Below are 27,313 nucleotides of genomic sequence, written 5' to 3'. Positions count from 1 at the left end.
GGCTTTTAGATCAAACTGAGGCTACATACGAATTTGCATCTTTCTCGGTCCAATGTGTAGTGACTTCAATTTTTTCGTAAAAACAACGATTTTGACCAAAATATTGCTCTGATTGAACTGAGACTTGTAACTTTTGGTTGTGACATACATTTGCACATTTTGAACAACTTTTACCCTTCTAGCTTCATTATTTAGTGCCACTTATTTTTTTCTTAAAATAATATATTTAGTGAGACATATTACTTTGATCATCCTGAAACTTTACAATGTTAACATTAATATACTGAAGCAAACAGTGGCAAAGTTTGGAAAAGTTATTTTAATTTTTAATTTCACTAATAGATTATGGTGGAATCCTTTGTGCATGAAGCACAGGCACATTATGATGACGTGGGGCTAGTAGTAGTGAATTGAGGTACACTCCAGCACACTCGCACGCCTCTGTACCTCTTCCAATGGTACAGCAATTGTTTCACCTCAATGTAAAGTAATTACCTTGAAAAAGTAGTGATGCAAGGGACACACAGTTATAAACTGAATTTATTAAAAACATGTGTGATATTTAAATAATGATTAAATGTTACAAATCTTGGCATTGGTGGTGCTGGTGGGTTGCCTGGAGACTTACTTGTAATAAGTAAATATTTATGAAGAGTATCTAAATGTCAGAAACTGTACCCAAAAGTAAGGTTCACACATTTACCAGTCACATTATAATCATTTTAATGAAATTATAAAATAAAATGCAGTGCAGTTATAAACTTCTGAATGTAACAAAGGGATGTGATTTAACTGCAAATAAAAGCAAACATATATGTTAAATGTACTAGTAGTGATTTACAATACATAGTGTTCAATATGTTTGAAAATACAAAAGACAAGAAATAACATATATCTAGAAGAAACATAGGGACGGAGATGAGACGACTGTTTCAGGTAGTGTTAGCAGTTGTCTCATTGCACAGCCAGTCCTTTAGTATGCAGTATGCTAGATTGCAGGACTAGCATGCCTGTGAGAAAGTGCGCAAAGAAGTGTTCATCTTACCCACACCCTCAGTGTTGTTCTGAGAGCTAATTTTACTGTGTTACTTTCACCTTTGGTAATATCCAACAGTGTACCCATACTTCATTGTTGAACATAGTGTATAGTTCTTGCTTATAACACCTTCTTCTTTTCTTTGATATACATCTTGACTCATGTCACAATCCTGAAGATTCTCCTCCATGATGGGATTTTTGGAACACAGTTCATTAACTACACCCTAGTAAGAGAGCCTTTGTGAAGCATGGAATGTATAGAGGAAAACAAGTGACAAGCTGAAACTCTAAATTGGTCCATGAAATGTGTATGGATAGTGCATTTGGTAGTGAACTGCCCATGACAGGTCAGGAACTGTGTTTGAGTCCTGCTTCAGCATACAATTTTATCTTGTTGCAAATGTAAAATAACTTCCACCTGCAGCAAGCATGTTTCACATAGATGTCAGTAACACAAAGACTGGTTAACATTGATAAATGAAAATCCTGGGTGGTGTACAAATGATGGAACATATAAAGGCATCTACTTACTCTTTATTGGAGCTGTTTGGTTATCGGTAGACCCACAGGAAATAAAATTATTGATTTGTTTGTTCCATTGCTCAGAATAGTCTAACACTTTGGACAACTTAAAGTGGTGAAGTATGTGTGCAAACTCCCACTTCTTTAATGATACGACTTACTTGAGATTGTCAGCTGACTTTCCTTGCTGGTTAGCTTGCTGCTGCAACCTCCTTTTCTCTTCTTCTCCGAAGTATATTTGCTAGGAACAGGAATTTCTCAAAACTCTTTCTACTTATAAAAAAATAAGCAGATATGCAGTTTCTTTTGCTTCACTTAACAATGTATATTCAAACATCAAAACTTTTACAAATCTCATTCTCCACATAAACAAACACTGTCAAGTAAGTCTCTTCACTTATCCAAACGTTAGAATCAAAGTTCATTTACACAAAAGAGAAAGTTGGCTTAAAACCCAAGTCCATTCTCATCCTGAATCTGAATACACGTCTTATCCTCTCCAAGTCTAAGACGAGCATTAATTAACAATATTTCAACTGTTGTTCTTTTTTTCACTACAATAGCCAAAGTTATAAAACAGCACGGAATAACACAGAAGTTCCTTGAGTCTGCCGTGTTCTTTCATTAAACTTCCATGGTGCCACCAGCAAACACTTGTCGGTGCCATTTGACCACCGTGTCTACAGTCTTCTTACTACACACTTCAGACCTGCACACACAGGCAGGCAATGCACAGTAGATAGGCTTTCTCACACTTAAAATATTGTGCGTTCGAGATGGTTCTAGAATTTACACGGATATTCACGAAACACTACAATGTGGTTTCTTGTCTCAGGATGAATATGCCAGAGAAGATACCAGCATTGTTTGAAAAATATCTTGAAGCCTTCAGATCAGTTTAGTACATAAGTATAATTAAAAATTACTTTCCACGTGCAAAGCAAAATGTGTTGGTAGTCACTGAAATGTGGAAAGCATAAACTTGAGTGCTCCAGTTAAAATGTAATTCATCTAAATATCTGATACACAAAAAGAATATCACACTCTGCAGTGTATTTCATAGATTTTTTTGTCCTACTACTATTAGTACAATTCGCACATTCTATGAACTCATAAACTTATGTTCCGGGATGAACCTGCAATTGGAATACAAGAGCTGGCAATTGATAAACTGTAGGTTTGTGGATGTTTGCTATGATGATGACAGCATGAAACACAGCATTAGAAAACACAGCATTAGAAAACACAGTCAAACCTCTACTTTTTTAACAATAAAAATAAGTAGGAAGACACTAAGAATGAAAAATGGGAAGCGTAGTGCACAGATGCTGCAGGAAGGAAAAATTTCCCCATACACCAAATGACGTATCAAACTGTAAGCTGCTTCATTCACAGGTTGAAGGAGGGCAACTTGAGATACATATTCAGCAACACACTCTGGTGTTCACCTTAATCTTGATGACTGGTCACCTTAAGGACGAGGTCAAAGGTTCTGAGTAGAACACTTGAAATTGAGCTAGACGGATGGAAGTGAATTATATGGGCAGAAGACATTCATATTTTTTGTCAGTTGCAGAAATGATAAAAATTAAACAGGGCTTTATTTGCTGATTTGTAAAGAAGAGGAGATTAATCTTCTTCATCCATTAAGGGTAAGATCATTAAAGAGGGAACATAAAACTTAGGTTGGACATAAATGGGATGAAAAATTGGCCACAGGTGTTTTTCTACTTTTGTGTGTGTGTGTGTGTAAGGAAAAGTTGCCAGGTGTCACCCCCCCCCCCCCCCACCTCCCCACACAAAATGTAAATACAATGGCATTCTTCTTAATAAATTCAGGGAAACAATTAAAAATCTAAATGTGGATGACCAGATGAGAATTTGAACTCTGCACCACCTGGATGGGAGTCAAGTTTTATTTATTTGTCTAGCTCAATCCTGATGAAACCTTTTTAGTTATCATTATTCTTATGAATTATGTCTGGTGTTTTAAGTTTAGTTATGTCATGTAGGTGTCTGTGACTAATTCATGTTGTGTATAATGTTACACTTGTTGTTCTTGTTGTTGGTGGTGGTTGTGGTGGTAGTGGTGGTGGTGGTGGTAGTTGTGGTGGTGGTGAAGGCATGCTTAAGTGCACTTACGATGTTTTCGGCTCTTCCACTCATGTTGTTGTTGGCAATTCATTCCGATTGGTCAAAGCCAGTTGGATGATATTGTATGGTAGTGAATGAGAAACACAGAATCTAATGTCCTCTGGGAAATACAAATTGGTTATTTTTGTTTTCAATATGGAGAACACAAGATTGGCAATTATTGATGCAGCTGTAATCAACTATATGGTTGGTTACTGGTTTTTGTATTTACTTTCTTGTATAGTATGTTTCTCAGAATATCCAGGATTTCTTGGGATATTGTTTTGCATTCCAGTGCTATAATATGATTGTGAGTTGGCGAAGACAATAAATATGACTGGAGGAAAATTGGCTGTGGTGACGGACTGATCTGTAGCATAGCTCAGGGTATAGCTTAGACTGAAATTTTACAGTCTGGTTGTAAGTTGAGGCTTACTTGTAGTCTTGAAAGCATGTTTAATTTTTTTTACGAAGAGAGGGTGCTGGCCTCTCATCCAACCTGCGGTGTTACCCTCACAGCTTACAGGATTGCTGGTTTTTCTTAAGGGGTTTTTGAGAGAAAAGTGCTTCAGAAGATCTTCAGTCCGATTCTGGATATAGACATTGGGGAATGGAGGATCAGACACAACCAACAGTTTAAGGAACTATACCAACAGCCCAACATAGTGGGATCCGTTAAAGCCAAACGAATGCAGTGGGCCAGCCATGTGGCCCCGATGGAAGATCACAGATGGCCTCGGAAGCTCCTGAATCTCACACCTACAGGAAAGAGACGCCCAGGGGAACCCAAGAAGCGTTGGAGGAATGGCCTCCATGAAGATTTAAACCAAGCTTCAATAGATGTGGATGGATGGCAGGTAGCAGCAGTGGACAGAATATAATGGAAGAGGAAACTTGTAGCAGCATGTGGTCCACTGGGACTGATCACGTAGAAGAAGAAGTAGAAGAAGAGGTTGTAAGTTGATAAAGTTAACTAATGGATATGTAACAAAACTGGTTGCAGGAACATAGTGATCTGTAGCATAGCGTGAGGTGTAGGTTAAATTGAAATGTTATAGTTTGGTTGTGAGTTGCCAAATGAATGTGACTGAATGAAAGTTGGCTGTGGTGACACATGCTCTGTAGCACAGCTCAGTAACCATATTGAAAACTTTGTGGGGTACTTTCAGAATGTCCCAGTTTCCAAGATCGAGCTTAGGCAGGAACATAAAAGTCCAGTTCAAATTTTATGTAAAATTCTGCTTTATGTGACAGCATTCAGCATGACATATTCCGCTATACCATCACGTAGTTCCATACGCTCAACTTCATGATGATGTTTATTGAATGTTAACTTCCCATTGGGTCTACCATCTTGTATAATCATCCGATTCATGATTTGTCCTGTTCACTTCCCATCATTCACAATACAAACAGTTACCAACAGAAGCACCCAACAAGAAGAGCACTTTTACCTGAACACAAGGTAAAAGAAGTGGTGAAAACCAATGCCAGCATGTAGCTTATCACTCTCAATTAGCTCCAAGGTTATCCAACAAATATAATATCCCCATCCAATGGATGTATGACCAGCAACAGCATCGCATTGTGCAGAGACATGGAATTTAACTCAGGGTAACCCTTTGCATGACTTCCTTAAATCACTTAAGCAAATGTCAAGGTGGTTCCTTTGAAGGGATACAGCTCTAGTGACCTCATTGTCAATGTGATGTTAAACTCTAATCTTCTTTCTTCAGCCCAGGCTACTGGTACAAGTTCTGCTGATCAGAATCATTACACCATCACCTCTCTTCCCCTTTGAGGCCAAATATTGGAAATCAAAAGTTCTGCCACAGTCAGAAGTAGAACCAGCTACCACTGTTCAGTGCCACAACAATTATATGTTATGTAGTTGGATAAAAGGAGGATAAAAAAAGCACTTGATAATTAATCATACATAGTGCCTCACCAAACAGTTGAAGCACTGAGTAATCAATATGCACTTAAAAAACACTGAAAACAATGTTAAGTTTTCAGAAAATGTTCTCATTCAATGCCAACAAATACAAAACACACATACACATGTGTGCCTACATTGTCCTCGTCACAGCTGTGCAACACAGTCCAGAAGCTTAGCAACATTTTCAGTCTTATTGATGTGACTATAAATAACTCAAAATACGGTGTCACTACTTGGTTGCTTCTTTTCCTCCTCTTATTCCGCCAAGGAATTTCAATTGAAATTTCAAGCAGTATTCCTATATTGTGTGTCTATATTTTAAGCAGTTTATTTATAAGGAGAAACAAACATGTAACATGGAAAGAATTAAAGAGAGGCTAAGATGTACTGATGCTAAAGTAAGGGAAAAGTTGTATCTCAGCCAGAATCCTAAGAGAAACAATGACAACCATTGTGATGAAATTCACTACTGATATCAGTGTTTCAAATTCATTGTTCTAGGATGATATTAAATGGTGTACTGAAGAGTTGGAGAAGTGAAAACGAGGAAAAGTTTGAAAGTAAGCAGTTATCTGAAAGAAAAGCACTGTTCAGTCTAGAATGGTAAATGAATAAGAAAGTACATCAAGCAAAGGAGAATCCTGGGTGGAATGTAACAATATTATGAGAAGGAAAGAAGCACTCACCATATAGCGGAGATGCAGATAGGCACAACAAAAAGACTCTCACAATTAAAGCTTTCGGCCATTTAGGCTTTCATCAGCAATAGAAACACACACACACGACTGCAGTCTCAGGCAACTGAAACCACACTGCGACCAGCAGCACCAGTGCATAATGCGAGTGGCGACTGAGTGGAGGTAAGGAGGAGGCTGGGGCAGGGAGGAGGAGGTATGGTATGGTGGGGATGGTGGGCAGTGAATTGCTGCAGGTTAGACGGTGGGGAGGGTAGAGGTGGGGAGGGGGTGAGGGAGTAGCGGAAAAGGAGAGAAACAAAAAGAATGGGTGTGGTGGTGGAATGACAGCTTTGTAATGCTGGAATGGGAACAGGGAAGGGGTTGGATAGGTGAGGACAGTGACTAATGAAAGTTGAGGCCAGGAGGGTTATGGGAACGTAGGATGTATTGCAGGGAAAGTTCCCACCTGTGCAGTTCAGAAAAGCTGGTGTTGGTGGGAAGGATCCATATGTCACAGGCTGTGAAGCAGTCATTGAAATGAAGGATATTATGTTTGGCAGCACGTTCAGCAACAGGGTGATCCACTTGCTTCTTGGTCACATTCATGTGGGCATTCATGTGGACAGAGGGCTTGTTGGTCATCATGCAAACATAGAATGTAGCACAGTGTTTGCAGCTTAGCTTGTAGGCCACATGACTGGTCTCATAGGTAGCCCAGCCGTTGATGAGATAGGTGATGTTAGTGACCGGACTGGAGTAGGTATTGGTGGCTACTCAACCCAACAAGCCCCCTTCCTAGATGTTGACCTCCAACTCAAAGGTGGCTACATCAGTACCTCTGTCCATATCAAATCTACTAAATACCAGCAATATCTCCACTTTGACAGCTGCCACCTGTTCCATACCAAGAAGTCCCTCCCATACAGCCTACCCACATGTAGTTATCGCATCTGCAGTGATGAGCAGTCCCTCTCAAAATATACTGAGGATCTCACTGAAGCCATCACTGACCACATTATCCTCCCAACCTTGTACAAAAACAAATCTTCCATGCCTTACCTTTCCAGACGCCTACCACCTTCCAAAGTCCCATCATCTGGGCACAGAGGAGCATTCCCCTTGTACTCAGTACAAGGTTTCAATTACCTCTTGTTGTACCCTGAAATGAGAAATGTCCTTCCCACCATCCTTCCCTCCCCTCCCACAGTGCTATTCCGCCATCCACTGAACCTACACAATATACTCATCCATCATTATACAACCCCTGCACCCAATCCCTTACCTTATGGCTCATACCCCCGTAATAGACATAGATGCAAGACCCATCCCATACATCCTCCCACCACCTCCTTCTCCAGTCCAGTCATTATAACATCATCTATCCCATCAAAGGCAGGGCTACCTGTGAAACCAGTCATGTGGTCTACAAGCTAAGCTGCAACCACTGTGCTGCATTCTATGTAGGCATGACGACCAACAAGCTGTTGTCTGCATGAGTGGCCACTGACAAACTATGGTCAAGAAACAAACAAACAAACAAACAACCCAGTCACCACTCCCATCATGCACTGGTGCTGCTACTTGTAGTGTGGTTTCAGTTGCCTGAGACTGCGCTCATGTGTGTGAGTTGCATTTGCATGAGTCGGAAGCTTTAATTGTGAGAGTCTTTTTGTTATGCCTATCTGCGACTCAGTGTCTCCGCTATATGGTGAGTAACAACTTTCCTTCTCATAATAAGAAAGTAAATGTATGACAGAAAGAGCATGTAAAATGAACAATATACTGCCAGACACTGGCAATACCTCTACTGCAACACCTGCCCTGATCGGACAAGGAACCAAAAAGAATGTAAAATATCAGAGCAAAGGATTGTATTCTTCAGTGTTAAAATAGCTTGACATTATTATCATTAATAAGGGCAAATTTTCAGGTTAACATGATGGAAATTTCTGAAAACAACTACTATCTGCAAGAGTTTCTGAGGAGGTTTCAATATTACTAAGAGTACTGTCAAATTACAGGGGACATTTCACACCATAATTTTTACTTATTGTAAGATTAATAGTTTTATATTTGTGGAAACAATATTTTATGGCTATTCATGTTGACTATTCCATTTTTATGCAAAGTATTTCATTGGCGTATGCGGTAAAATGCCCCAGGGAAGTGTTATAGGACCACTGTTGTTCTCTATATACATAAATGATTAGGTGGACAGGGTGGGCAGCAGTCTGCAGTTGTTTACTGATGATGCCATGGTGTACGGTAAGATGTCAAAGTTGAGTGACTGTAGTAAGATACAAAATGAGTTTGAAAAAAATTCCAGTTGGTGTGATGAATGTGGAAAAATGTAAGTTGATGCTGATGAGTAGGAAGAACAAACCTATAATATTCAGATACAGTATTTCTAGTGTTCATCTTGACACAGTCAAGTTGTTTAAATTTCTGGGGGTAACATTGCAAAGCGATATGAGGTGGAATGAGCATGTGAAACCTGTGGGACGGAAGGCAAGTAGTTGACTTCAGTTTATTGGGAGACTTTTAGGAAACAGTGGTTCACCTGTAAAGGAAACCATGTATAGGACACTGATGTGACCTATTCTGGAGTACTGCTTGAGTGCTTGGGATCCGTACCAGATCATATTGAAGAAGGACATCAAAGCTATTCAGAGGAGGGATGCTAGATTTGTTACCAGTAGATTTGAACAAAATGTAAGTGTTATGGAGATGCTTTGGGAACTCAGATGGGAATCCCTGGAGGGAAGGCAGCATTCATTTCAGGAAATGTATTGAGAAAATTTAGAGAACCAGCATTTGAAGGTGACTGCCAAATGATTCTGTTGCCACCAACATATATTGTGCTTAAGGAAAACAAAGATAAGATATGATAAATTAGGGCTCAAATGGAGGCGTACAGGCAGTTGTTTTTAGATGTTGTAAACTTTGTCAGATCCTGCAGATATCTGTTCTAGTTCTGCTTTTTATTTAGAGCATTATTCTAAAATTTGTCACAAAAGTAAAGTTATGCTGCTGGTAAATTTAATCACTTAGTTATGATAATGTGTTCCAGAATATTACATCTGCCAGCTACAGTTTGAAGATTTTGATCTATAAATGTATGTGCCATTTTTCCAGTCCATGCCGGTGTGATTATGTGTGGGTGTCAGAGCCACCATATGAAGATGTGTCAGGTGTACCATTCTGTGGAGTTCATCCCTCACTGCCAACAGAAGGGCCCAATGCTGTTACTTACAAATCCCACACACGAACTTTAACACTTGTTTTACTGTACAGCGAAGTGCATACCAATGCATTTGTCTTGGAATATTCTGCAGAACGTAAGTTGAGACTGATTTTCAAAGAGCTTTCTTATTAGAAGCTTCTATTCCACACAACTACTCTGTATAGATTTTTTTAAAATTTTCTTAAAATCATTGCAAGCTAGTTTACTTAATGTGTTTTTGTTACATTTCTGTGATATTCCCTTTCTGTTTTCACAGCAGTATATGAAACATGACTCCGACTACTGAACTGTTGTAGTTATATTTTCATTCCCATCTTGAACTTTTTTTTTCTTACCAAGAAACATTTTAAGTTGCAACCAAAGGATTTATATATACTAATTTCTATACTGCTATGAAAATTATTGTGCTACAGACAATTTAATGATTTTAATTTAACCCATCAGGTTCTGTGAGATCTTTATTACCACGTAATCTTTCTAATACAATCAAAAATTGTGACATAGGTGACTTTCCAATTCTAACACTTTAGTTAGTTATAACAACCTAAAATAATCAATTCTTTCCTTCTCATCCCATCTGGTAAGTCTCCCCTGACCCTGGGTCCTGGGTGACTTTTCTGAACTTTATCCCTTTCCCTAAACTTCTCCAGTCCTTTTCCTCCACTCCTCTTCCTTCGCCTTCAACTCTTCTGCCAGAAGAAGGAGCCACTGGCTCCAAAGGCTTGTAAAAGTTAAATCCTTTTGTGTGTGTGTGTTCCCCTGCTGCCGCTTGGTGAGTAGATTTTTTGTCTATCCATTTGTGTTACTTTGGTTAGTTAGCTAAACTGTCTCAGACTAATAAAAATTAATCTAAAGTTGTAATACAAATACTGTTACTTCTTCGGACAGGTACTTGTTACACGGTTATCATTCAAAAAAGAAAAAAAGTCTATGGTTATGATACGTATGGTGCTACTTCTTTAGCCATATACTATTTTACATGGTGAACATTCAAGTTATCATCTACACCAATGAGAGTCAACCTGGTCCCTACCACCCCTTTAGCGAGTGTTCCAGGTTTCATGGTGGGCAATAGGTGGTAGGCTGTTGGAGATTGAAGATATTTTCATTAGGTTTTCATAAAATTTTGACATAAAGTATTTGGTAAGTAATTATTATTATATGCTTTAACTTGCTGCAATTCCACAGTATAAATTTTATAAAGTTTCTCCTCTACCTTACAAATCACCATTACTGTGAAACTGGTTGGCAGTAGGTAAAGAAAGTTGTCTACTACTGATGTATAATGACAGACAAAAAGACTGTCTGGCCCAAATAACTTAAGAGTCCAAGAACAGAGCACTATGCATGCCCAATCTCAGTAGTGCCAGTGTTCACAACTTTAGCAATCTGCAGAGCTTCAGCTTGGTGTTTACATCATTAAATAGAGGCAATATAATAATTAGGATACAGTATATGTTGATATTCATTGCAGTTTAACTCATTTTATAATTTCTTTTGAATATCATTATTGAGAGATTAGATTAGATTAGATAAGTTTTTCGTTCAATAGATCCGTGCTGAGGAGATCCTCGTGCATGTGGAACATGGATGGATATGTGTGTGTGTGCGAGTGTATTCCTGTCCCTTTCCCCCCCCCCCCCCCCCCCCCACCACCCCAAGGTAAGTCTTTCCGCTCCCGGGATCGGAATGACTCCTTACCCTCTCCCTTAAAACCCACATCCTTTCATCTTTCCCTCTTTCCTGATGAAGCAACTATGGGTTGCGAAAGCTTGAAATTTGTGTGTGTGTTTGTGTTTGTTGTTGTCTCTATCAACGTACCAATGCTTTTGTTTGGTGATGATGTAACTTACCAAACAAAAGCGTTGGTTTCTTGTGGCATTGGTAGAATTCAGCTCATATTGCTATGACATACCTTCATTTGGAATGGTACTTGGACAATAAACTGCATATGTGATCAGAAGTAAGACCTGTCAGTTTATGTAAAACTGATAAACCTTAGGAGGAATCCATGAGAGGAATAAGGTTTTGCACAAATTTGAGTCTTTCACACCCAAAGCAAAAAAAGGCTGTCTTAGTCTTCCCAATCCTCAGCTGAATAATCATGTGGAGGAAAAGTGGAAACTGACAAAGTGGTCACTGCCGAAGTAAGCTGCTCAGTCAGGGCCAGCAGCATGGTGTCCATAATGATTAAACCTGATAAAACCGCATGTAAAGACTGCACATGCAAAAACCGTTCTAAACTCATTGCCAATCATGTAGCAAACAAGTAATGCATGAAACTGATCCAAGTGACACAAATGTGGCTTTATTCATAATCCTCTGAACAATAATGGAAATAAGCCTCTTGTGACTCCATGTGTAACAAGACAAAATAATCATGTGGAAGGTGCAAACATAAGTGCTACACAGAACAACTGATGTGAATGGTACAAACTAAAGGAACATAGTGAGGTTGAGTCAGCACTGCTCCAGGAGTATATAGGCACTACAGAGACCGTAGCATGTGCACGCTTCCTACAGGCACCCTCTAGTGACCAGCCCACACTGATACAGTTGTTAGTTGATTTAAGCACATACGTGCAGAGGCACTATACTCAGTGCACTCACACACATTCATAGCAGGCTGCAGCAAATGAGATTTAAAGGATATTCCTACTTGTAACAGTTGATATTCAAAATTGTAATTGGCGGTGACAGTGATTGTTCCAGTTGACCCAGAATGAAGCAACTGGCTTGCCAAACAAAAAAAGATGACAATGAGTATGGACATTAAAAATGTGTAGTTTCTTTGTTATATGTGAACCCATTGCCATAATAATTCTTCAAAAAGACACAGCAATAACTGCACATTGGTCTGTACTAATTAATTTGCAATGTGAAAGTAAAATGATTCATTCCACATCATTACAATCTATTGTGCGAAATGATGTGTGGAGCATGTAACTAACTAACTCATTTGTTCATTCATTCATTCTTTCTTTCTTTCACTGGAATATATTTTCTAAATATTTTTGAAAGAACCTGGGAGAAGTGGCCAAAGGTGAGTTGATATACAATCTTGCTCCAAACATGCATGCTCAGAAGGTGAACCAACCAGCATTTTTTGAGGTGTTCCTAATCGAGACTCTCTGCAGTGAATCAATACCAAGCTTACGTGACTTTTCTTGGAAAGGAAACCAGCAGCAAGCAGCAATTTATTTCCTAAAGTATCTGTGATTTCCTATTAATCGTTTCTGACCAAGATTCTAGTGAAACATATTGTGAATCTTTGCTAAGTGGTTTGAGAGGTTGCATCTGTATGTATGACTTATCAAATTGGTCTTTAAGAAGGTATAAAGATAAATTTTGAGCAAAAACAGCTAAATGCTCCATTTCAACTTCCACAAACACAGATTCATGTATGACAGAATTGCCTGAGTATTTGAATTGTATTGTATTTCACAATGGCTACAGCAGGCATGACCATTACTTGAAGTTTTCTTAATTCTTGTATCCAGTAGACACACAACCACTGTTACTGAAACAAAACAAATATTTCACCTTCTGGTTTTCTGAAATATGTACTTTGTCTTTTACTTCAGGTAACAAGAAAATAATGACAGGATCTCCAGGGGCTGGTGCCATACCATCATCTGCGGGAAATTTTACTCATGGAGGAGTCCTAAAATCTCCGTTTTTCCCAGCACCTTACCCTCGGGACTTAGGTGCAGAATATGTTATTGCCTGCCAACCTGAACTCTCAGTCAGCTGCCGTGTGCGTGTGTTGTTTAGGGATTTCCAGCTGGCTCCAACGTCTGTCATGGAGGTTAGTAATCTAGCTTCAGACCTTCAAAAACTTTTCTATTTAATCTCAAAATATATTTTATATGGTACTCTTGTGTGAGAGAATGATGCATTATTGTACTGCTTATATCTGAAAATCTCTCTGAAATATGAAATAAATTATCGTCATTGACAAATAAACAATCTGATGTGAAATGAAGTATACAAATCCATGATTTATTCTTTTCTAAATATAAAGGAATAAATTAAATCACTATTCTGTGGAAGGAAGATAATTGATTTCCGTGTCTTGACTCCACTGGCCTAAAGCACTGGGTGATTTATCTGTCTCATACACGACTGACCCCATTACCCACAACCATTTCTTCATTGCAAAATGCAAACTTTCACTGCTGGGAAGGTTAAAAATACCTAAATTCTTCTGGCTGTTATGCTATGGTGTTCTCGGATCTGTCAGATAACACAGTGTTTAATACCTGACTGCAGAGGTGAAGACATGGTGTTGTGTGAGTGTGGTTGACTGTTGGTGGTTGTTGACATTGCTATCCTTGGCCCATTGTGGCAGACTTGTGCATTTCTTAGAACTGAAGCCAGATGCTGTTGACCTTGTTGCCTTCTTCTTTATGATTAAAGTTATTCATGCTTCACAATCTCCACTGCCTCTCTACACACACTGTCATAATAACTGCTTCTGGGTGAAAAGAATTGCATCTTTGCAAATAAAATGTTATGTTTTCCTGGTTGCAAATCATGTACTGTTACAAGTAATTTATCCATTTCCCCTCTCTGACAGTTACCTTGTGTTCCTCTATTCTTTTTTCAATCATTCTCTTTGTGGTACCCACACACAGCTGTCCACAACTGCATGGTATTTTGTGCACTCCTGCTTTCTTTAGAGGTTGACGGATATCCTTGATCAGTTTTAGATATTTACAGATCTTCTTTGTGGGTTTATTTTTAACGGCAATGTTCCATTTCTCTAAGAGCTTCCCTATGCTGTAAGTGATGTCTTCAATGAACAGGAGGAAGACTTTCAATTTAGGAGATGGCTCAATTCCACTGCTGCCTCTTTGTGACCACCATAGGGCCCATCTTATGTGGATAAATACCTATTCTACAATAGAGTGAACTTGATGTATTCCTCTCCTCTCCAAGCAACTCTGGTTTGCAGATTTTTCTAGCCTTATCTGCTAATGTCTCCACAAGCCCAAACTTCTGCTGTGGGTGGTGATTCAAGTTACAGTGCAAGTAATAGTATGTGTGAGTAGGTTTTAGTATACGATGTCCCAGGTGATCATCTTCCTTCCTGAAAGCAAACACTTGGAAAACTACTGTCTGTTAGCCATATCTTTTTTTAGAATTCAAGAAATACTACATCTACCTGTCTGCCTTGCTGCCTTGCAGGATCTCATATGAAAGAAACACATTAGTTTGGTTTTCTGTAACCTACGTTTTTGGAATCCTTGGTGATCAGCATGGAGAAGCTCATTCTGTCTGAGATACCTCGTTATAATCGAGCTCAGAACATTTTCTAAGATTCTACAACAGATGAGTATCAAAGATATTGAATGGTAATTTTGTGGATCATTTCTGCTACCACTTTAGCACAACACGTACTTTCTTTCAACAACTGGGCAAGGTGTTCAAGGAATACATGAGACATCATGGCTGAAAGAGGGCCTTACTCAGTCACAAATTTGGTACAAAATCTGAGAGGGATTCTAATGGCCCCTGGAGATTTGTTAGATTTTTATAATTTCAGCTGTTTCTCAATGCCCCTGACATTAATATTGCTAATGCACAAAAGGAAACCACATATCACACTTTGCCCAAGAGGCAAACAACGTACCAGTTATTTATAATTAAAGTGCAGCTAGTCCCGGAGGTCCAGAGTGTGTTGTCATTATCATATGATGGTGAAATTTGGTTGACATGCTATTGCATTATAGCGGAACTGATTTACACTGTAAAACAATTTGTTTCCATTTTGGCCACATTTTGGTGTTGTACACTGTTTGTATGACATCCACCCTGTCATTTGACAATCCATAACACGAATGAACAGTATGGCTATCAAGAAGAGAGTAGATGCTACTATTGAAAGTGTTTTACATGAATGATAACAATTAGATAATAATTATAATAATAATAATAAAAAGAATAGGCCTCCGGTATGTTCTGCCAGCCGTAAAAGGCGACGAAAAGAACAAACCACTAATAGGGCTAACCACCCTTTTAGTGTGATTAGTTGGTTCAGGACAGAACTAAAGAAGCCTCGGACAAGCGCCGTCATGCTCGGGGACGACGATTGAACCCTATACCCGCCCACAATGGTAACGACACTGCTAGCCAGCTGGAAAATGATATAAATCCAAATAGAGGTGTTTTGAAGGATATGCTTCCTGCAACCACCCTAGAAGGAAAACAAAGACAAAGGATGAGATGGTCAGATGAAGTTAATCGACACCTCATGTTCTGTTATACCAAGCAACACAACTGGATACAGATCAAAAGTATACACAACATTTATTAGCAGATACCAAGAATTAAAATTTTTAACAGAACAATCACTAGCTGATCAGATCCGTGTAATAATCAAAAATAACAGGATACCCCAGTCAGAATTAGAAAACATCAAACAACAAGTACAACAAATACTGGAACAAAATAATGTGCAATCAGAAGAAGAAGAAAATACATAATGGACTCAAACATCCCAGAGCAAACAAACAAAGAACAACACGCATCAATTAAATAATCAGAGGAAAATGAAATCTTAAGACAGCCACCAGAACAAGCACAAATAGAACACGAAGTGACACACATGTTACATACAGAAAAAAAATTTCAGCTGACATATATAGAATACAAAGACACAAATACAGACATTAGACCATTCTTGCATAGACCCACAAATAACCCACAAGTTGAAACAACAATAAAAACTATCAACACAATCATACACAACAAAATAAATGAAAAAACAACTATGGAAGAGTTACAACTACCGGTTTATATAGGAGCACTCACTACACTAAATATACACACTAGGCAGAGATCAGAACCAACCAACACACAGAAGAAACACTCAAAACCAGCATGGCAACACAGGCTACAAATCAGAATAGAAAAACTGAGAAAAGACATTGGACAGCTAACACAATTTATAAGAAATGAAATGTCAGACAAAAAACGAAAAAGGTTGGGTAAAATCTCACAACAAGAAGCGATAGAGCAATTAGATGAAAAGAAGCAGAAATTACAAGCATTGGCCAAATGACTTAGATAATACAAAAAAAGTGAAAATAGAAGGAAACAAAACCAAACATTCAACACAAACCAAAAGAAATTTTACCAGACAATAGATAACACACACATTAAAATAGACAATCCACCAAACATAACAGACATGTAGCACTTCTGGAGCAACATATGGTCAAACCCGGTACAACATAACAGACATGCACGGTGGATACAAGCAGAAACAGACACATACAAGATGATACCACAAATGCCTGAAGTGATAATTGTGCAACATTAAGTCACCCGAGCAATTAATTTTACACACAATTGGAAGCCCCCAGAAAAGATAAAATAGCAAATTTCTGGCTAAAGAAGTTCACCTCAACACATTCACATCTAACTAAATTATTTAACAGTTACATTGCAGACCCACACACAGTCCCTGATACACTAACATAAGGAATAACGTATCTGAAACCTAAAGATCAAGCAGACACAGCAAAACCAGCAAAATATCACCGCATAACATGCCTACCAACAATATACAAAATATTAACTTCAGTCATTACACAGAAATTAATGACACATACAACACAAACAGAATTATAAATGAAGAACAAAAAGGCTGCTGCAAAGGAGCACGAGGATGTAAAGAGCAACTGATAATAGAAGCAGAGGTGACATATCAAGCTAAAACTAAACAAAGTTTGCTACACTACGTATACATTGATTACCAAATAGCTTTTGATAGTGTACCCCACTCATGGTTACTACAGATATTGGAAATATACAAAGTAGATCCTATATTGATACAGTTCCTAAACATAGTAATGAAAAATTGGAAAATCACAATTAATATCCAAACAAATTCAAATAATATCACATCACAGCCAATACAGATTAAGTGTGGAATATACCAAGGAGACTCATTAAGTCCTTTCTGGTTCTGCCTTGCTCTGAACCCACTATCCAACATGCTAAATAATACAAATTACGGATATAATATTACTGTAACATACCAACACAAAATCACTCATTTGCTGTACATGGATGATCTAAAACTACTGGCAGCAACAAATCAACAACTCAACCAATTACTAAAGATAACAGAAGTATTCAGCAATGATACAAATATGGCTTTTGGAACAGACAAATGTAAGAAAAATAGCATAGTCAAGGGAAAACACACTAAACAAGAAGATTATTAATTGGATAACCATAGCGACTGCATAGAAGCGATGGAAAAAACAGATGCCTATAAATATCTAGGATACAGGCAAAAAATAGGAATAGGTAATATGAATATTAAAGAAGAACTAAAAGAAAAATATAGACAAAGACTAACAAAAATACTGAAAACAGAATTGACAGCAAGAAACAAGACAAAAGCTATAAATACTTATGCTATACCAATATCAACCTATTCTCTTGGAGTAGTGAAATGGAGTAACACAGAACTAGAAGCACTGAATACACTCACATGATCACAATGCCACAAATATAGAATACATCACATACATTCAGCAACAGAAAAATTCACATTAAGCAGAAAGGAAGGAGGAAGGCGATATATCGACGTAAAAAACCTACATTATGGACAGGTAGACATTTTAAGAAAATTCTATTTAGAACGAGCATAAACTAGCAAAATAAACAAAGCAAACACTCATATAAATACATCGGCTACACCACTGCAATTTCATAACCACTTCTACAACCCTTTAGATCACATAACATCAACAGATACAAAGAAAGTAAATTGGAAAAAGAAAACACTACATTGCAAGCACCAATATCATCCAACACAGCCACACATCGATCAAGACGCATCCAAAACATGGCTAAGAAAGGGCAATATATACAGTGAGATGGAAGGATTCATGGTTGCAATACAGGATCAAACAATAAACACCAGATATTACAGCAAGCATATTATTAAAGATCCCAATACCACAACAGATAAATGCAGACTTTGCAAACAACAAATAGAAACAGTAGATCACATCACAAGTGGATGTACAATCCTAGCAAATACAGAATACACCAGAAAACATGACAATTTAACAAAAATAATACATCGACAACTTGCCATACAACATAAACTAATAAAACAACATGTTCCCACATACAAGTATGCACCACAAAATGTACTGGAGAATGATGAATACAAATTATACTGGAACAGAACCATTATAACAGATAAAACAACACCACATAACAAACCTGACATCATACTCACCAATAAAAAGAAGAAATTAACACAACTAATCGAAATATCCATACCCAATACAACAAATATACAAAAGAAAACAGCAGAAATAATTGAAAAATACATCCCACTGGCTGAGGAAGTCAAGGACATGTGGAATCAGGATAAAGTTGACATTATACCAATTGTACTATCAACTACAGGAGTCATACCACACAATATCCACCAGTACATCAACGCAATACAGCTACATCCAAACATATATATACAACTACAGAAATCCATAATTATATATCTAAAAACAAAGATGATTTGACTTACCAAATGAAAGTGCTGGCAGGTCGACAGACGCACAAACAACCACAAACATACACACAAAATTCAAGCTTTCACAACAAACTGTTGCCTCATCAGGAAAGAGGGAAGGGGAGGGAAAGACGAAAGGAAGTGGGTTTTAAGGGAGAGGGTAAGGAGTCATTCCAATCCCGGGAGCGGAAAGACTTACCTTAGGGGGAAAAAAGGACGTGTATACACTCGCACACACACACATATCCATCCACACATATACAGACACAAGCAGACATATTTAAAGACAAAGAGTTTGGGCAGAGATGTCAGTCGAGGCAGAAGTGCAGAGGCAAAGATGTTGTTGAATGACAGGTGAGGTATGAGTGGCGGCAACTTGAAATTAGCGGAGATTGAGGCCTGGTGGATAACGGGAAGAGAGGATATATTGAAGAGCGAGTTCCCATCTCCGGAGTTCGGATAGGTTGGTGTTAGTGGGAAGTATCCAGATAACCCGGACGGTGTAACACTGTGCCAAGATGTGCTGGCCGTGCACCAAGGCATGTTTAGCCACAGGGTGATCCTCATTACCAACAAACACTGTCTGCCTGTGTCCATTCATGCGAATGGACAGTTTGTTGCTGGTCATTCCCACATAGAATGCGTCACAGTGTAGGCAGGTCAGTTGGTAGATCACGTGGGTGCTTTCACATGTGGCTCTGCCTTTGATCGTGTACACCTTCCGGGTTACAGGACTGGAGTAGGTGGTGGTGGGAGGGTATCCGAACTCCGGAGATGGGAACTCGCTCTTCAATATATCCTCTCTTCCCGTTATCCACTAGGCCTCAATCTCCGCTAATTTCAAGTTGCCGCCACTCATACCTCACCTGTCATTCAACAACATCTTTGCCTCTGCACTTCTGCCTCGACTGACATCTCTGCCCAAACTCTTTGTCTTTAAATATGTCTGCTTGTGTCTGTATATGTGTGGATGGATATGTGTGTGTGTGCGAGTGTATACCCGTCCTTTTTTCCCCCTAAGGTAAGTCTTTCCGCTCCCGGGATTGGAATGACTCCTTACCCTCTCCCTTAAAACCCACTTCCTTTCGTCTTTCCCTCTCCTTCCCTCTTTCCTGATGAGGCAACAGTTTGTTGTGAAAGCTTGAATTTTGTGTGTATGTTTGTGGTTGTTTGTGTGTCTGTCGACCTGCCAGCACTTTCATTTGGTAAGTCAAATCATCTTTGTTTTTAGAAATCCATAATTATTGATACATGTACAATTACCCAAAAGTTCCTAAATGCAATGTAACATATACCGTACAGTTAAAAGGAAGCCACGCTTGATCAAGGTCTGCATCACTTTCCATTTTTAACCAGACATAACATCTGAGAAAGGAAAGAAATAATAATAAATAGTTAATGGTTTGTTTGTCTAAAATAACTTTTACAGTTGCCAATGTAGTCTGTTTAAGAACATATGAACAATAATAAGAGACTAGAAATAAAGGTACATCACACACAACAACATTAAAAACCATTGATAGTGTGCAAACATTTATTAATTAAAGGTTGCTTTAATTTTGTCTTAAATATGTTTTCATTTAACAGTTTTATATTATCTGGCAGTCTATTATAAAAATGCCTTCCAGCAGAAAATGGACTAAGATCTGTTTCTCTTTTATAGGAAAATTTTATGTGGTAATCCTCTCTTTTTTTAGTATTATAATGATAGAATGCTGCATTGAGAGACCATCATCAACTGAAAGGTCTAAGGAGAGGCCTGATATGAGCAAAAGATTTAAAGGAGATGGTAATGAAATTCGAAAATATGGTTAAGCTTGATGTGACGCTTGGAAGAGGAAGGCATCCTGTCCCAACGGAAGTTACTGACAGTGTTGCTGTTGCTGCAACTGACCATGCAACACATGCCCCAGGTAGGATTTTGCATCCCATGGTCAACAGTATGGAAAGTTTGTCGGTCTATTTTACACTGGTGCCCATAAGAGATCCAGGCCATGCAGCAACTGACACCTTGTGATCCACAGCATTGTTCTGAATTTGATCTTTGATTTTGGGATGGATCAAAGTTGATGACATGTAGCTGGGCAATATTCTATGGAATGAGGAGGCATATTTTACACTACAGGGCATAATGAGTTCACAGAACAGCCAAATCTAAGGTATTGTTAAATCACATTTTGTGCCAAAGAGCCACTGCACTCACCTTACCATATGTGACTGTGATGTGGATTCATAATCATCTTTGTTCTTGGTCCATTCTTCTCTGAAGAGAACACAACTGAAGTGCCTGTCAGGTGTACTGCGATGTCTACATGTTATCGAGATCTCCATGTACATAATGTCTTTCTTGCTTTGGAAGAGTGCAACTGCCTGGAAAACGCTGTTTTCAAGCAAGATCTGCTTAATGCAACCTTCCATGAATGTGTTATATCCAGATGTTTCCCAGATACATTGCCTGCAAGATCACCTGATCTGAATCCATGTGACTTTTGGCTCTGGGGATATCTAAAAGAATGTATTTACCAGGAACACATTCAGTCTCTACCTGATCTGAAGGCAAGGACACAGGAACATGGTGCCCAGGTTCCACTGGACCTGATGCGAGCGATTGTTGATCACATTGTTTTAGTGATGTAGCACCTCCTCTATATCTCTGGCGCTCATATTGAACAAATTGTTCAATTGGTGGTTAATAATAAAAATCAACATTATGCCTGTCTCACTTTTTTATTCTTTTCTGCCCAGGTCCAATTTCAAATTCATTACACACAGAAGGATTTCTCTATGACTTTCTTGCATTCACAGTGACAGATTTGCACCTGGTGAGGTGCGGCCAAAATTGGAACAAATTTGTTCCCAGTGTACATCAGTTCCACATTAATGCACTAGAGTATCTACTAAGATTCACTACCATACAATAATTACAGCCCACCGTGGACCTCTGTGAGTAGCTCCACTTTAATTATAACCACTCAGTATTTTACCTACAGAACATTTAAATTAAATTGCCAGGATACTGGGTCAAAATGTGTATCCAAAGTAAATAAAGAAGGTTTGCTATTGTAACATAATATGCAAGACAGTTAAGACCTACATTTCACTGGACATACACCATTTAATTTTCAAAATTGCAATGGCGGCTTTATAGTGTGATAGGCTGCAATACATAGATTTCAGATAAAGTATATATCCTAGTTTTTTAAAAATATGTTGTTGCACTTCCTGCATCATCTGCTGAAAGGCCAACATTACTACATATATACAGAAGAGTGTGCAGATGTGTCTAATCAAAATCATCCAGCTAGCACACTCTCTCACTGTTGTAATCTTACAAGAAAAACACACATTAAGTGCCATGCTGGTCTTCCAAGTCTTTCCAGTAACAAGGGTGTCATCGACATAATCAGTTAATTTAGAATAAATTTCACATCCCAAAACAGGATCCAGTGTCCTAATAAACTTTAACAGAGAAACATTTAATCTGAATGGAACAACAGAATATTGATAACATTTACCACCATATAAAAAAGAAGTGTATTTCCTTGAGTCAGGAGCCAGAGGTATCTGAGGAAAATCTGAAATTAAACTGGTCATATACATCACACATTGAGATTTATGTACAAGTTCATCTACATTTTCTGGATGATCATTCTCTGTTCTTAAAAATGTATTTAAATGTCTAGAGTTGAGTACCAGCCTAATGCCCCCATCCTTTTTTTGAAACTACTACCAAAGGATTGTTGTATTGACTATTGCTCCTCTCTATGATTCCCCATGCTTCCACTTGTGAATCTCCTTTTCAAAGGGACCTCATATGCTTTGATGAAAAATGGATGATCTGTTTTAAGTTGGAATTTGTACTGTAAATATTTTACTTTGCATGGTTGTTCACTGGATACATCTTGAAATTTCCATAACTTCTTTAAATTGCGTTTGAATTTAAACTTACAGCTTCTTCTATCTTGCTATTTATTAGTCCTTCAAAATTTTGGTCACATGAACAGTCTAAGGACACTTCATCAGAAAAATATTGCTCCTTGCTATGACACGCTATTCCTTTAAGTTGGTTGCAATCAGTGTGAGAGCTTATAGTGAACATATCAGCTTTGAAATTGACACCAGTTTTAGGTTCTGTTATTATTGTTCCTTTCTCACCACAGTCAAAATGCATCTACTTTCAATAGCCAAACTATCTCTAGACTGAAATTTTCACCTACATAAGGGATTAAAAAACATCCATTTACAAAGGTTACATTTTCAGTTTTAAATGTTAACATTATTTGTCTCCTTACTGCCATGCTGTATCTGCCTATGGCTTCCTTTATTTTCACATACATTACTTGAATTTCAATGAAGTCCTTTCCCTTCCTTGTTTTGTTCCAAGTTTTTCTGTGATTCCTGAAATAGAGTTAATTGTGTCAATTAAACATTTTCCTTCCCACCCTTCAATTTTCACATTAGTTTATAGACAAACTGACTCATTACATTTTCCCTTCTCTTCAGAATTTTCATACATTTTCTGTTTCTTTAAAACACATTTCTTGTATTCCTCTTTCTCCCTTAACATTTTCTCTCCTGTTTTCAACAAGTTGAGAGACACATCAGCATCTCCATTACATGTTCACCCTTCTGACATAGGTTGGTTACAAAATAATGTAACTATTGTTACATGCTTTTCTCTCAGCAAACTTTTATTTTTCTTCCATCAAACTGGACACAGAGCTTCACATATTTCCCTAATTCAATTGTATTGTCAACAGACTGATCCAGTGTATCTCCCCTTAACCCATTGTCATCTAGGTCATTATTTTGGTTTTTGTCATCATGAGAAAGTCAACTTTCATTTTCTACACTCAAAAACGATGAAAAGTACTTGAAAAACACTGCACTTATTAAAAAATTATTGGCAGTACTTGTCATAGTCCAATCCAATTCAGTGATTACTCTGACAATGTGGTACAGCACACTTCTTTCAGCAAGTTTTACATTCCAAGGGCTTCTCTCTTTTGTATTTGTCACATTGTCTTATATTAACTTTGGAATTTACATACGTTTCTGAAAAACATAATGGGAATAAATATTTCAGTCAGCTGCAATTTCAAAACCAACTTAAAAAGATTAGTGTCACTGACATAACTAATAAATAACAATAAGAAACTTAAAAAAATTGTGTAACTGATGTATATTTACAGGCACATTGCATATGATCTACATTTTTCACATTTTATTTTTCAAAAATATAAGAGGCAGCCAAATGAAAACATGATAGATGTGGAGAAAATAAATAAACTGTTTATTATTTCAAAAGTAATTGCCATAACTTACAACATTTATCCCACTGTGAGACAGGATGGTCAGTGCCTTCATGGAAAAACATTTGTGGTCACCCATGGAACCATGATTGTACCCACATACGCACTTCTTCATCTGAAGTAAATCTATGGTCACGAAAGTCTTTCTTCAGGGCTCTAAAAGGCTGGAAATCTGGGTACTGTATGCTGCACACCTGGGTACAATCATGGTTCCATAGGCAAGAGCTAACATTTTTCCATGAAGATACTGACTGTCTTGTCTCACAGTGGCAATTACTTTTGAATTTTTCCATCTGTCTCATTTCATTTGATTGCCCCTTCGAATATGAAAAATCTTTTCTGTGGCTTTGCTTCCTCATCTATTGTTAATGTTGCCAGTCATCATCGGGGGGGGGGGGGGGGTCTTCCTTCTCCAAAAGCTAAATATTCAGAAAGCTAAGTGTGAATTTTAGTGCACCTGGACGTCCTCATAAAGCATTTTCGTATGTTATGTATATTTTTAAGCTACTTATTTTCACTGTACTATGATGACAAATCCTGAGATGGTCCCTGGATGAATAAATAAATAAAATTCATTGTCAGTTTGAGATAGAAACAAAGAATTATAATGCAAATTACCTCTATATAATTACTGTCCATACTTATTGAAAATCTTAAAGATTTGTTTCCTATTAAATGAAGCAATAGACAATAAACATTGATGGAGAGCTCTACATCAGTCTGCTATAAACAATAATGACACAATAAACAATTTAGTTCATGATAGCCCATTTTGGGTGAAAATGTAAATAATTTTCACCAGAACCACTAGCTTAAGTATTCAGATGCAGTCTATTACTTGTATAAGATTTTATATAATTTAATAAATTGTGAATCATCATCAGAAGTTTTGAACTATTTTTATTAATGATCTTGTTTGAGCAACCAGTTTTTTGCACAATTGTCAGAAACTATTGTATACAGGCTATCCCTCCAAAGAGTCACCAGGCATATTTTATGTGTTTTGGAAGATATTTGTAATTATGTTTTTGTAATGTGTAGCCAGAACCAACCCAAACAATACTGCTTATCACATATTTCATGTGATGTCCAGTATTGATGGATAGCATTTTTCTGATTCCCATTATGGACAATATTATTTTTAAAGTAGAATTTTATGTGTCCAGTCAATAGAGTAGTCCGGAATTAATCTAGTGTGATGCTTGTTTATTGAGATATATTAATGTCACATTAAAACATGAAGACTAACAAGTACTCCAGCAGCAACTGAAAGTGCTGCTGCATGGTGCTAGCAGTTAGTGCAGGTCAGGGACACCCTGTGTGTTGTATAACATTGTCACCTCCAGCTAGTGAAATCACATGTTGAAGACTTGCGACACAAGCTTGCTGGCCATTTCTTTCCAAAACTGAGAAAAATCTCAGGTGAAACAGTATATGTGGTTCTTATGTTTTCAGGTATTTGGGCATGCATGTGTTTCAGTGTTCTAGATAGATGTAAATGCTTCATTACTTGTGTGATAGCAATAAGGTATCCTAATAACCTGAACAGCATCCATGGACAAGTCAGCCACTTTGAATGATCACCTGGAATGTAATAAGCTATTGAGCATGGAAACTTTGAATGCCATGAACTGGTTACTGTTTATGTCCTCAATAATGAATCAGTATATTCATTTGATGATTCCTTATTACAAATGAATAAATCATATCTACACTATATCCTTTTTATTTTAAATTGTTTAAAAGTACTGGACACTTTTTGTGCAATTTTTATAAATGGGGTGTTCCTGTTTGACCCACACCATTAAAAGATTTTACAGTTATACTTTTTATAATGTCAGGCTCCAGTTTACAGACTCCTTTGATACACATGGTTCTGAGCTTAATTGTAAAGATTTTTATTGCATTTATTGCCATGGTTTCTGTATCTAAGGCGAAACTACATCATTGCAAATGATGAATGATATGATGAATGATAGAGATTTTTGCTCCATGGTCATTTTGCTTTCAACATATTCTTGCTCTTTGTTCAAACAAATATGTGAATGGAGTGCTCAATTACATATTTGTCAAATTGTGGTTTATCCTCCTGTATAAATTTACCTGTTCATAATTTCTAGTTTTATGACTGGAATGGACAAAGAATAGATGTGAGCAGTGGAGCTTTGTTCCGTCCACCTGTCATACTTAGTACTGGACCTTCCCTACTAATTCGATTCTACGCAAATGGGGGAACTAGTTTGGGATACAAAGCAGTTTATTCCTTTGTTACTGGTAAGATGCTTTCACATATCTTTTTTACATTTATGTAGACTAGACCAGTTATTACACATCTAAAATGTGATCTGAGCGTTGAAAGTCTATCTTAATGGCATACAAATACAAAATTTCAATGTTATATATTGTTGTTGTAGTCTTGTCTACTCTGATACATTTCTCCATATTAGTTCACCTAGCATGTCTCTTCATCCTGCATATCTGCAACTTTACACATTTGAATCAGTTTACTATATCAAAACCTGGGTGTCCTCTTACAATTCTCCAACCCCCCCCCCCCCCCCCCCTCCGTCCCCCCATGCGTGTGCCCGCACGCATACACACCACACACGAATGTACGCCCCCCCCCCACACACACCTCATTTACACATGACTGCCAACTCCAGCATCTTGAGCACGAGATTCTGGAGTTGGTGGTCATGTGAGTGTCTTTTAATTGTGCCAGTCTGCAACTTGATGTGTCCTCTTTACGGAATGTAGCCATTGTCTTTTCCTACACTGCTTACATTTGTGGCATCGATAGTTCATATCGACCATGAAACTTAATATCTGTGAACTCTAAGTGCTCTGTCGAGCCTCCATCTTAACTTTACTTTAGTCAGTTCTTTGTTATACTTCATTCTGTAC

General features: G+C 37.8%; 1 protein-coding gene across 6 annotated transcripts in view; it reads left to right on the top strand.

Annotated features, from left to right (window-relative positions):
* The window catches only part of LOC124618006, a 119,235-nt gene that overhangs the window by 10,356 nt on the left and 81,566 nt on the right, over positions 1–27,313 (top strand). For all 6 annotated transcript variants that reach the window (XM_047145314.1, XM_047145315.1, XM_047145311.1 and 3 more), the window contains exons 3-5: positions 9,445–9,647; positions 13,138–13,361; positions 26,530–26,683. In XM_047145314.1, coding sequence (XP_047001270.1) covers positions 9,445–9,647; positions 13,138–13,361; positions 26,530–26,683 — 581 coding nt within the window. The remainder of the gene's footprint in view (positions 1–9,444; positions 9,648–13,137; positions 13,362–26,529; positions 26,684–27,313) is intronic.

The sequence above is a fragment of the Schistocerca americana genome, chromosome 1, assembly GCF_021461395.2.
Source record: "Schistocerca americana isolate TAMUIC-IGC-003095 chromosome 1, iqSchAmer2.1, whole genome shotgun sequence".
Classification (NCBI taxonomy): domain Eukaryota; kingdom Metazoa; phylum Arthropoda; class Insecta; order Orthoptera; family Acrididae; genus Schistocerca; species Schistocerca americana.
The sequence above is the reverse complement of the archived record's forward strand: the minus strand, read 5'-3'. Positions and strand labels throughout refer to the sequence as shown.